General features: G+C 41.9%; 1 protein-coding gene across 1 annotated transcript; it reads right to left on the reverse strand.

Moving 5' to 3' along the window:
- Nucleotides 1-3,591: 3,591 nt before the first annotated feature.
- Nucleotides 3,592-11,712, reverse strand: hs3st2 (heparan sulfate (glucosamine) 3-O-sulfotransferase 2). Its single transcript, XM_056607615.1, has 2 exons — nucleotides 11,087-11,712; nucleotides 3,592-4,961 (listed from the first exon to the last, which is right to left on the reverse strand). The coding sequence occupies exons 1-2, from the start codon at nucleotides 11,653-11,655 to the stop codon at nucleotides 4,343-4,345; spliced, it is 1,188 nt and encodes a 395-aa protein (XP_056463590.1). The 5' UTR covers nucleotides 11,656-11,712; the 3' UTR covers nucleotides 3,592-4,342.
- Between the last annotated feature and the right edge of the window lie 1,342 nt (nucleotides 11,713-13,054).

The following is a 13,054-nucleotide window of genomic DNA, read 5'->3' on the forward strand; positions in this document are numbered from 1 at the left end:
CGAATTATTGTCCTTTTTTAATTGCCTCCACATTACGGCACAATGAAATGCGGCGCTTCCCAGTCCACGTGTACGTCATTGATGGGGTTTTAATCACGCCAGTTAAACCGCCAAATGATCCGGGGCCGTTATAGGTGTTTCAGTCTTGGATTGCTGATTACTACCTTCAATCTAAGGCCACCTGTGAAACATGCAATTGATGCAGAAATGTGCATGTTTTGAGTTGCGAAAGCTACTAACAACAAAGCAAGTTGAATGAACTCATATGCAACGAAAATGTCTCCTGTTACATGGAATTTCCAGGAAAGGGCTGTATACCTAAAGATCAGCCCTGAGGCTTCTATCATACTGATGCATCTCTCAAAAGAACACTGTTTTTGGTAGTACCCGACCAATGCATTTAAGTGTGCACAAACTGAAAGAACTGGGGGAAAGGGCTGGGAGGAGGGGGGCACATTTAGAAAGTAAATCCGATGCCATCAGGTTAATATCAGCTCAGTCATCACAATGTGAGAGTAAAGGACAACTGTACCATTGCCCTTTCAAGAAGGACGACCATTCTCATGATACAAATCATATCAAACCATCCATTAATGTCCTTCATGTCTGAATGGAAGAATCCCTCCCAGCTTGACGAGGGAAACAAAACGTCTCTGTCCAGTGGGGGGACAGAGATGGGGGCTCTTTAGAGGGAGGGGGGGGAGGGGACTGCGGCCATCCAGATGCCACGCGTGGTCCTACAGGCCGGTCTCATTAGTGGACCTAGTGCCTGGAGACCTGCCCCCTGCTTGACCTGCCGAGAACGTCTGAACAGCCAGTACATGCTCACCAGGCCAGAGGAAAATTTGCCGAGGACAGGTCCTTAAGTTCACGTGTGTGTGTGTGTGTGTGTGTGTGTGTGTGTGTGTGTGCGTGTGCGTGTGTGTGTGTGTGTGTGTGAGATTGGCGGGGAGGGAGAGAGAGAACATTTTGATGGATGTACGTGAGTGGCAGAGAGAGGGAGAGAGGGGGGGGAGGGACAGAAAGAGAGAGAGGCACAGAGCATTTTGATGGGTAGCAAGCAACAGCCTTCTTATTCACTAACGTACATTGCGATGAAAGGATGAAAGGCAGGGACTGATAACGCAGAACCTTTAATGGGCTAGCTCTTCATTAGCATGGCGCTTGTTAGGTGGATGAACATCAAACGGTGGCGGGGGGAAAAGAAATGCGGCAGTGCGGATGCTCTCCGTCTATTATAAGACAACGGCAATCTGCTTCAGTCCTCGATAGTAAAAACACACGCAGTGGTGCCGGCGTTTGGTTTGGAACACGGCCTTGTTGATTCATGACGGACTGATAGCGTGGCTGGAAAAGCCGCCTGGGAATTATAATAAGAAGATATTCTCAAGGCCTTTTAATGCATGTGCCATTTTGGCTCCCTAATGAGACATCCTTCTAGGAGGGGAGGTTTTTGCTTCGGAGTGTCTTATCCTGTTGCCCAATGACAATAAACGACCACTCCTCCTTATCCTATGTGGCTTTGGCTCATTAGGCGGAGGCAAGGCGCTGTCTTGCGCATGAATATTTTAATTCCATCTCCCGCGTAACGGACGCCATTGTTTTGTAACTATATGTGTTTGCTTCGGTAATTGAGGTCACAGTCCCACACACACAAACAGTGTGTTTGTTGGTTGGTTTAGTATGGAGATCTATTTTCAGACTGTTGGACATTACTAATGCATAATGTCTTTTTACATATCAGGATACTTGCGATGTTAGGGTTTTCCTTAAAGAAAACCGTGAAATGGCGTACAAGGCATATTTTTCTTTGGTGGTGTTATTCGATATTTCGTAAGCTAACACATTAGCCCGGGACTAAATGTGAGGAGGAATACGTTTTTTTTATCCTCCAGGATTTGATAGGATTTGTGAAAAGTGGAAAAACTAGCTAGCCGGACTGTGTTTGGGGTTTTATATTAGTAGCAGCTGGGGAAACATTGGATAAGAGACTTTTCCAAGGTCACTTTATATTCTCTACAGGTTTTAAGCTGATCACATTTAAAATAGAAATTGGCATCAGAAATTGCGGCTCAATAAGAAATCCATGCTTAGGTAGAGTGTGTATATTGTAACTGCGGAGTAAACAATATTCAGGCTATATCCAAGACTGAACACGTATAGTCTAAGCCTTCGGCTGATAGACTCATAAATATGTCAAGATTTGAATGATGCATTTGCTTCTTTTTTTGCTATTGGTTTACAAGGTCTAAATGAAATAACGATGAATCACCACCGCAACCTTTATGCTGACATCCTGCTACACAATCAAGTCCAATCAAAACATTGCAAGGTTTTAACTTTAAACTGTTGAGGAAGAATATCAATACATATATTTGCTGGATTTATGTGATGAGTCTGCTTCTTTATCAACTCTGCAACAAAATCCATGCTTATTCATTTTCTGTGTTTATTGTTTGATGTGGCTAATTAATAGCTGAGGTATATCAGGCTAAAGAGTCATTTAAAGTTCATGACATTTACAACAGACTGTTTCCTTCTTTGGTATTTACTTTGAAGGTTAGACTGACCAGTAAAGCCAATTAGATTTTAATTCTATTTACTCCGATAGGTTGACTCCAAAATCATACTGGATCTAATAAACATTATAGGTCAGATAAGGATATCTTCCAAGTTACCAAAGAAATATTGCATAATTTATTATATTTTGAGTATATAGTTGTGCCGCACTCATCTCAAGCTTCAAGGTGAAATGGAATTAGCATAAATGTGAAACACCAATACTGTGCAGAAAAAAATAAAGACATAACATATTGTTATCCTCTTAAAATATCAAACACCAGCAGTAGTGTGGCACTTTTCCATTTTGTGATATTGCCAGGCCTTGAGCATTCTGGGAGAAATTGTATAATTAACTGAGCAGAGATAAAGTGGAGCCCATTGCTAAACTGGTCTGTGTATCAGTTCGTTGTCAGGGTTCACTAAGTAGCGAAAAACTGTAGACAGCCAAGGCAGGTTAATCAAGAGTTAATGGGGAATATCGCAAATGACAGCTTAAACATTGTCCTTGGCCAACGGCCCTATGCTGAAAAAATGAAAAAATCCCTAGTTATAATTCTACTGTGAATACCAAATGATCTGAATGGGAGCAAGGTCAATTTTCCCTATTAGTGTTTTAAAAACGCCAATTCACAGTTGCATGACTAGAATGCAAATTATGCAATGAATAACTCTACTTTATAATAGAAACAACAGTAATCAAACATACAATATATATATATATATATATTTAAGTTGAAAGTGTGTTATTGTTATTATAAGTGTATTGTTATTCTAACACTCTAATTCTAAGTGAACATTTCTCAACTTAAAAAGTTCTTGCTTTGCCCATTTGAAACCCCTATTGATTTTGATGTCATAATAGTTCAAGTCACACTAATAAGAGATCTTCAGGCAAAAATGCTTTTTATTATTTATTGTTTTGACGCATTGACAGTAGCTTTAAAGGGGACTTATTATACCACCAGGTGTGAGTGTGATTAGCCTTACAAGCCGTTTCGAAAATCTGCCTGATATGACATCACTAGTGGGTGTGTCCACCTAGATCTGTGCTGGATAGATGAGCAATGTTTACTTCAGTCCACTGGGTAGGCTGGTAGATAGATCTATCCAGCACAGATCTAGGTGGACACACCCACTAGTGATGTCATATTAGGCAGATTTTCGAAACGGCTTGTAAGGCTAATCACACTCACACCTGGTGGTATAATAAGTCCCCTTTAACAATGATCTTAAAGCCTTGTTTTTGGTAGTAGAGGTCCGGGTTAAGTGAAGTTTCTAGAAAAAGATGCATTGCCACAATGTGTTAAATGAAATATATCATACGATGACAATTCAACTGCTTTACTCCTCAACCTAATATAGTCAGGTCATATATATATTTGCTTTTTTAATCCTTTTTTTATATTCTTTTGTCATCAACACACATATTTTTTCTTAGATGAAAATATCACTGTCATGTGATCTTTTTTTGCATGATAAACACACTTATATACACGTAGTATATGTTGCCTTTAGCCCGAAGCAGCAGAAGTTCAAATGGCGCATTAAGCCTTCCTCAATTCAATCCAAAAACGTACACACTTCTTTTCATTTCCTTTCAATCAAACGTTATTTTCCCTTGCAGCATTTTCTCTCATTCTGAAGTCATTCCCAGATAAATGGTCCATTCATACGATTCATGTCGGGAACTGTGCACATCCCTCAGATAATCCAAAAAGATGATTCGCCTAGTTAGGCTCCAAAGTACCACAGCGGCGTTGTCTCCTTAAATAAAACCTCTTCAGTCCCACCTGAAGTCGTGTCCCACCGTCTCATAGAACTTGATGTTGAACGGCCTGTAAAACTCCCTGAGTTGCTCGATCACCTCCTGGTCGATCTGCACGTGCAGCCGCCCCTTGGACTTCCCCAGGCAGCGGGGCTGGCTGCTGCTCTCGGGCTTCTTCAGACAAGGGAAGCCCTTGGTTCGGTTGAAGTAGAAGTGTTTGTCGGTGATGATGCGCTTCAGGCCCAGAAAGTCCTGCACCCGGCCCATCTCCCCGGCCGGGTCGGTGATCAGGCGCTCGCCGCTCACAAAGTGGATCTGGGAAAGGCGGAAGTACTGCAGCCAGGTGTCCAGGTGCAGGATGTACATCCCGATGCGAATGGCGTTCCAGGACGTGTCGACCGCGCCCAGACTTCGGTTCTTGAAGGCCAGCTCCTCGAAGGTGGGGATGTCGGGCTTCTTGGAGAGGGTCTGGGTGTAGTCGGAGATGGCGCGCGTCACGGGGTTCCGGACCACCACGATGAGCTTGGTCTCGGGGGACATGCTGGCGATGCGGCGCGGGGCCTCGCCGGTCACAAAGTAGCTGGGGGTCTTCTCCAGCGTGATCTGGCTGTCCAGGGTCCTGGGCATCAGGCCCCTGGATGGACACAAGGAGATGGGACAAATGAATGGAAAACTGAAATAACTAATTGTGCACTGGGTTCTTTTGAGCCACAGGAGTTAACGAGACGTGCAGCCAGGCCGAAGGAGAGGGCTCAACCGGGAGAAGCTGCTCTTTGTATCCATTTTACTGGCCGAAGGAGAACCACAAGAAACCTTGTTTCATAAGGCAGGAGTGCATGTCTTTTGAATTTAAGTGCGGTTAGAATTTACAATTTTATGTCATAAGAATGTTAGGATTATGTTGTTATTAATAGCAGTAGGGACAAGGTTGAGGTCAAAGCTTGTGCAAATCTCCTAAAATAGATAGGATGCCTTGACGACCTTAGTAATATTGTAAACATTTAAACATTATTATGGAAAACATATCGAAATGTATTAACAATAGCTTGGCTCATCAGTAGAACACATATCATATTTTGAACAGAAACAATCACATTTAAAAGATCTAGGTAGGTCTGATGTGTTTTTCACCACGCATCCTCGATGATAAACTGTGGCATGTCCTATATTATCTCTTTCGGAGGCGCCAATTAAAGCTAACCGCTCCCAGATTTGTCTGTCTCGGGTTAGTACTACTAATAAGTTCCCTTAAAGGTATCGATCCATTTCGTTTTTATTTATGAATCTGGCCTGATGGCTTCTGAGCCTCAGGGCCGCCACAACAATTCATCTTCCATAAGCTTGAAGAACAACAACTTAAGGAGCAAACTATGTTTCTACGTAGCCACAACGTCTAGCAGTGATAGAGTGCATGTGGATCTAACTAGGTGCACCCCGCCTTTCACTAATATAAAATAACAATAAATACAAAACATTTCAGTGGGACAACAGGCTCTTTTTTTCGTATTATCCATAGCTTACATAATGCGTACGGTTGTTTAAACTTGAAACAACACCAAATGTACGTTGTGTGCGCGCAGATGTTGCTGAAATACCGCCACAGGTAACAACTATATTAACAACTGCAATCTTGTTACAAGGTATAGAATTCTGTAGCCTCCATGGACATGTATACTAGTATTATTGTTTATGTGAAAAATCTCCATAATGCATCGGGAATATGAATGTATTATATTCTGTCCTGTCTATCTTGACATGGCATTAACACTTCACGGTTTTATCTGTCAGAATATTCGTGCCACATATATTTCATCCTGCCTCGCTCAGCATAGCATTAACACCAATAGAATGTATGCCTGCACTCAGGAAAAACACGCAGTTTCTAAGCTGTTCAGGAGTTCTACGCGTGCATTCGAGTTTATACAAACGCTAAATAAAATGAATAAAAGGATTGAAACAGATGTTCTTCGATCCTCATTCCCTTTAATGTATTTTCAAAGAAAGCGTCAAACGGCATAACACTGATGCAAAATTGCAGCGCAATTCATATTCCAATCACTGATCGGTGATAAGATCAAAGTGATTAGGGTGGCTTTGGCTATTGCAGAAGAGCGCCAATACATCTCACAGCTGGATCATTTCCAGACGTAAACATGGAAAAACGTGAGGCTATAAAAAGGGCATGACCTTTGGGAGACGGATGAACAGATTTTATACAGCCGCACAGGACTACTTTGGGGCTGGTTTTGTTTCGGTCAGGGACTAATAAGCGACTGACGCTAACCCCTTTAAAGCCAGCTCCTGGAGCTATACAGGAGACATGTCTTTAATGAATGCTGTGGTTGAAATCTGTGCCACTCTTTCATGCATGAGCTCATCACCGCCAGGATGAGCTGTTTCATGTTCCCTTCAATACTGATTGGAATCGGTGTCAGGCAAACACCTAGCCATCTGCTAATAGGGAGCTTGTGTTACCTTGATCAATACATGCATCAGATAACCGGTGTATCCATACACACTCAATGACACCTTAGTGCAGTCTCTACTAAACACTCATACTTTTCTAGCCAAGGGAGCATATTTCCATGGCTGCAACCTCCTTTTATCTCAAACCGTCCCTGTTTATTTTCTCATCTTTGTCTATGTGGGTCTGATTAGGATTTTACTTGATTCGTGATCACATATGTGCTAAACATCCATAGCAACCTATTTCATATCCACCTCCCTAATATCCACATATTTTATTGTAGTTCTTCTATTACTAGCATTTATTCTTATTTTATGTCTTCACATAATCCCTCCCATAGTCATCTTCAGATGGAGGGATCTGCAGCAGGTCGGAGAGGCAGCTCTTGTTTAGAATAACTCACACTCCTTGGAGACTACTTAATTGATTGATTGGGTTGGTTGATTGATTACATGATTGATCACCTTTCCGCCATTTGAAACATAGCTTCGCTGGACTAATTCACAATTCGGACAACATCCTTGCATATTTATGTGCCGTGCGTCAAGATGAATTAGTGGCTGCACTGTTGACAGTTTAATCACTCCAGGAAAGTGAACAGTTATTTGGCAGGTCTCTCCAAAAAGTGGTCATATACTCTGTTTAAATTGGTTAAGTCCTTAATATGAATAGATGCCGTACTCCTCCATTTCAGTCCATGCAAAACAGGTTTGTTTGGTCTGAAATCATTATTTAAATATAGGTGCCTGCTCCATATCCCTTCGTTTTTAGATCTATCATATTTATACGGATATCCTATTCCTCACTACTACTCTATCATCCACAAAATAAGCTCAAATGTCGGTTCCCTTAAGATCTGTGATTCTGTAATACGCTAAGTATCTGTGACATTACAACATCAATGTCTCGTTCACGTCGTCTACCAAAGGGACGGATAATTGCTCATCTTGATCATGAACACTCTGATCCAGCCGAGTGTTGCCCCACCCCAGACACTTGAGAATGTCTTTAGTCTTTGCACTGAAAGTGTACCACGTTCAGCTGTGAGTATCTCTAACGGTCCTGCTGCTTGTCTGATAAGCTTCTGAGCGGCTCACCTCTTTAGAAACAGTTTTTCTGAAATCCTATTATTATAACATATAATATATTAATCCTACCACTGTGTTTACTGTTTGTTTGTTTTGAAGATGTCCACAATGACACAGTGAATGGAGGTTTACTGAATAAATGGATATATTGACACATCTCTCTAAGCATGATCTATGTTATTCTTGTCTGTCTATTGGATGAAAGCAGCAATAAATATCAACTTTATATTTACTCAGAATGGCAGGCACATACTCTGTCTTATTTAAGCAGACATTTTGTGTTGACAGTCAGGAATCATAAGACGACATCTTCAAAGTGTTTCAGAGTTTTCACCCTCAAAATCCTAAATGCTGAATTCAAATTTTTGGGAAAAGTTATCTGTTGAATGAAGTTCAACTCACTGCCACATGGTAATTTTAGGCCTATTACTGCCTAATACTGCTGTAGGCCTACTACTGTAGGTTTCTTTAGTTAACGTAATCCCAAAACATGACATAAACATTCCAGAATGTATTAGTATAGTACCAGAAAGGTAATGAATTGTATTGAATCATGTCTCCTATGCTGTGATACATGTCCTCTTCTTACCTAATAAAATATCGAAAGAAATATACCTGCTAGCTGCATATAGCTGCATACCGAAGAAGGTAATAGCTTTCTGCACACTGTTTCTTGTGTATGTAACAACATTAAATCTAATCACCTACATGTTTTTTATGAACCTACACAGGCTGCTATTATTTTCCACCTGTTTAGTGTGTTTATATCGACTCTCTCTACCCCAATTACGCGCTAAAAACCAAGTAGAGACAATGCTAGAGCATGAATGTAGGATCTCAAATAGCCTCAATTGGCTGTACTTTATGAAGTCAAGTATCTTTTTCCTTTGTTTGCTTGTTTGGTGTGCTTTTCATATTGTATTTGGCCAACAATAAAGTTGTCAAAATAAACAAGGCAGGTAAAAAAAAATCGCACTACATCTTTAACGAGCTGCATACAAGCACATCATTACGAAACTGTTATAGCATGCGCCTTAAATGCTACAAACCAGGTAAATAGATGCTGGAACAGTTTGCAAAAGTACCGGCAGCTTCGCCTCATGCTGCAAGCTAATTAGGCTAATGATTCATACCGGTATGCCCTGGGCTGCTATGTTTTTTACTTCTTTCTCTTTTTTTCTTTTTTACTTATTTTTAAGCTAAAGAAGATCTTTGCTAATACATGCCACAGAGAAACATTATTATAGCGTGAAGAGTGCTCATTAATGGCAAAGTTATGCCAAGCTATTTTAGCGTTAAATAAGAACCGTTCCTCATCAACCTCTGTGATGATGGCATGGCAGGCGGAGAGGACTGTCTCTCCGTGCCAATTAATGGTCCGACTCGGGGAGTGTGTTTCGCTGGGCTGCAGGCCTGTCACACAACTTCAACACTTATCAGGCATCTACTGGAAGAGCGTCTGACTCCCGGAAAAATCAATAGCGCTGCAATGCCCTTTTAAGTCTTGATGGTGCATAGTGATGCGTTTGTGTTTGAACTTTATGCTTCTGTAGAACATGAAGACGTGCCGGCATGACGTGTGTGCGACGCCTTTTATTAATGCTTTTATGGTGATGTTAATATGCTCGACCACAGTATTGGATACATATAAAGCCTACTTCTTCACTGTCATTGGGACATGGAGAGGAACACTGCACCAGTATATGTGCCTGTGTGTGTGGTTGTTCGAGGCTGTTTGTGTGGCTGTGTGTACCTGTGCGTTTGCCAGTGTGTGTGTGTGTGTGTGTGTGTGTGTGTGTGTGTGTGTGTGTGTGCGTGTGTGTTATCTGTTATCTGTCTAGTGGTAACATAATAGGACAGACTGTACCATCAGGTAAAGCTGCATGAATTTGTAAAATATAAAGGCCTAGAGGACACAACCGATGGATTGATAGGTGGAGGGAGGGTGGGAGAGAGAGAGAGAGAGAGAGAGAGAGAGAGAGAGAGAGAGAGAGAGAGAGAGAGAGAGAGAGAGAGAGAGAGAGAGAGAGAGGAAGATAGAGAGGTAGTAGGGAAAGTAAAGTAGAGAGAGGTAGAGAGAGAGAAATTTGAGATAGGGAGGGGTATAGAGAGACATGTTTGTATGCAGAGAGAGAGGTATATAGAGTGAGAAAAAGCGGTAAGTATAGAGAGCTATAGATAGTGAACGTAGAGGGTGAGAGAGGTATATAGAGAGAGAGGTAAAGAACGAGCTGCATAGAGGTAGTAGTGAGAGGTAAAAAAAGAGTTTAAAGATATATATATATATATATATATGGAGAGAGAGAGAGAGAGAGAGAGAGAGAGAGAGAGAGAGAGAGAGAGAGGTAAGGATATATAGGTATAGTATAGAGATAGAGAGGTAGCGAGGGAGAGATATAAAGAGAGTCTAGAGAGAGAGAGAAAGTTGGAAGATAAATATATCGAAAGCGATGGGGTAGAGAGATGTATGTATATATATATACACGAACACACATATACAAGAGAGAGATGAGAGAGAGAGAGAGAGAGAGAGAGAGAGAGAGAACGAGAAAGAAAACATGACGACGCAACATGAGTTTCAAACACGATCAAGATTTTGAGATTGCAATGCTGAAAGGTAGCTCCTAAAGTAATCGTATTTTCACGTAATGTCTGTTTTATGTACTTTTAACGTATTATTCTATCCATAATAGGGTGTCTTATAATTCAAGGAATAAAAATCACCAAGCTAATAGCATATCAAACATTTAGACCCCAGTACAGCAAACATTTGGGATTTTGGGCGATGATATGAATGGTCCACCTTTAAAGTTTAAAGGCCGACTCTTTTGCAAGTTTATTGAAGCAGAGACTGGTTCCCTTTATGCTGTTGCAGTAGGCTATATTATTTATATACTCATACACATATTATTGAAGCTCTTTACGTGCAGCAGACCTACACACACCCTCCGATATCAGCATGTACACATAATGATCTCACACTTTAGGTTTAAAAAAATGATGATGAAACTGCATTATTTATTTTGCATAGACGTCCTTTAAACTTTTAATGTAAACCGTTAAAAAACATCCCTGTGAAGATTCCCTTGGAAACCTATTTGCTCAGGGACTTAGTAGCCTACCAGGGGAAATTAAATTATTAATAAATAAATAAAACACACTCAAAGCCACAACATCCAGGACATTCCCAGCAGCAAGTCTCACCTGTACCAGTCCAGTCCCCTGTCATAGTGTCTGTCAAAAAAGTGAGGCTCTGTTCCGAGCGCGCGCACATCCGGATGAATCCGGATAAATTCCAGCACAGCCCGCGTGCCCCCCTTCTTCACCCCGACGATCAGCGCGTTGGGGAGCTTCTTGTTCCCGTATTTCTGGGAAACGGTGAGGTTGTTCAAAGTGTACTCGGTGGCAGGAACGCTCCGCGAGAGGTTGCCACAGCAAGAGGCGGCGTGTTTACTTCGGTCGCGAGGTTGACCCGATCCCGGCACTCGAGCCTCTTCCCGCCGGGCGAACCTGACATCCGGAGTGAGTAAAGTGCAGCCGTTTAATTTCCCGGAAACTTTCCCCTCAATGGGACCGTTCTGCCCGGGCGGAGGCAGCGGGCAGCCCTTCTCGTCGGAGGAACCCTGTTTGGTCATGATTGTGCTGGAGCAGAAAAAAATGACGCTGTAACACACATAGGTGAAGGATAAGGAAATAGTGCATATGAAGGCAAATCTGGCGTTGAGTCGACCACCCGATGGCACGCTGCGACTTGAGATAAACCTATGTGCCATGTCTCCATGGGTTGAAATAATGCATGGTTTTCCATTAGAATCGTCCGTCTTTTGGAGTCCAGCAGATGCCTTTCTATATATATAAATATATATCTTTCCAAGTCCGTTGAAGACGCACCAGAGAATACTGTTTTGCACCTCGCCCGCATCAACTGAGCAGAAGTCCCATATTCAATTCAAACTTTGCGCACATTCCCGGAGATAGGCTGCCAAAACCACAACAAAGTTTATTTGAATAAAAAGAAAAGGACGTCTGGTTGAATTGAACGTACAATCCCATAAGCGATTGAACGCCCATCTTTTCATTCCTCAAACACACACACACGCACACACACTGAACCTAACGCCTGGCGCTCTGAGCAGGGTAGTGTTGGAAGAGGAGTCTTCCAGCGAGTGCGGACTGTCCATCAAAGTGCACCTCCGTCCGCCAAACTCTCTCTCGTCATCACTCTCTCGATGACTCCACTTCCCTTCGTCTCCTTTAAAACACGCGTTGATTCCCTGCCACCGCGGTGCCCCGTTTAGCCTGTAAGGTAGCGAGAAATGCAGTTTAAGATGGAAAACCTGTTTCCTAATTAAAGACCCTCTGACGTCATTCATATGATGATTATTCTTCGTTCGTTTACCTTTTTCCTTTTTTTTTTTCTGTTGTTTTTTAAGTAAAGAGAAACGTTTGGTGGTTGAGTCCACCTCGATGGGGGGTTGAATTGTGCCACCTTATTTAGATCACATGTCCAGTGCTTGTCGCTCATTACCGTGGTGGTGAATCAGTTTCCAGCACCCTCTCATTAGTAATCCATGCCTGATGCAGTTTAATAGCTCTTCACTGAATGGCCCAACTAGACGGGGACATACAGTTTACACGGGGGGCTGAAAATTTAAGTTTTATCACAGGGTGGGCCAATGGGTTTTACGATTGATAGTTATAGATAGAACTGTAGTTATACCTAACCGCCATACAAAGTCTACTTTCACTGTGGTTAATTCGACGTGGCGTGTTTGAATAAACAGCTTCTTTAGGCCCTACATCAGACAGCCGTCCACACATTTAACAGGAGATCTCACTCTCTTTTCTTTTTTATTGCTATATTCAAGGACTTTTTATAATCCTGTATAAAACTGGTTGTGGGAGGGAAATTAAAAGTGTTGTTAACAATGTCCCTGAAGACTTTTGTTCCTCGGGAAATAAACTAGTTTTACAGCTCCTTTAATGTTGTTTTTGCTCCCCTTGAGACTTATTGGGAATTCACAGTGACCTGTTGAAGTCCAGTTAGTCATTTTTAGTGGCCTGGAGTTCTACCACAGCCTCAGCCTCCTTAATGCTTTACAGAGGTCAATAAAGTGTCCTCTTGCAATGTGCACAAGTGCTATTGAGACAATGAAATGTCAAATTTGGAAT

The sequence above is a fragment of the Gadus chalcogrammus genome, chromosome 2 (genome assembly GCF_026213295.1).
Source record: "Gadus chalcogrammus isolate NIFS_2021 chromosome 2, NIFS_Gcha_1.0, whole genome shotgun sequence".
Lineage (NCBI taxonomy): Eukaryota > Metazoa > Chordata > Actinopteri > Gadiformes > Gadidae > Gadus > Gadus chalcogrammus.

Coding starts and splice junctions, on each gene's coding strand:
- hs3st2 (XM_056607615.1), bottom strand. CDS start 11,655: ATGGCACATAGGTTTATCTCAAGTCGCAGCGTGCCATCGGGTGGTCGA. Junction 4,962..11,086: donor AGGGGACTGGACTGGTACAG/GTGAGACTTGCT, acceptor GTGTCCATCCAG/GGGCCTGATGCCCAGGACCC.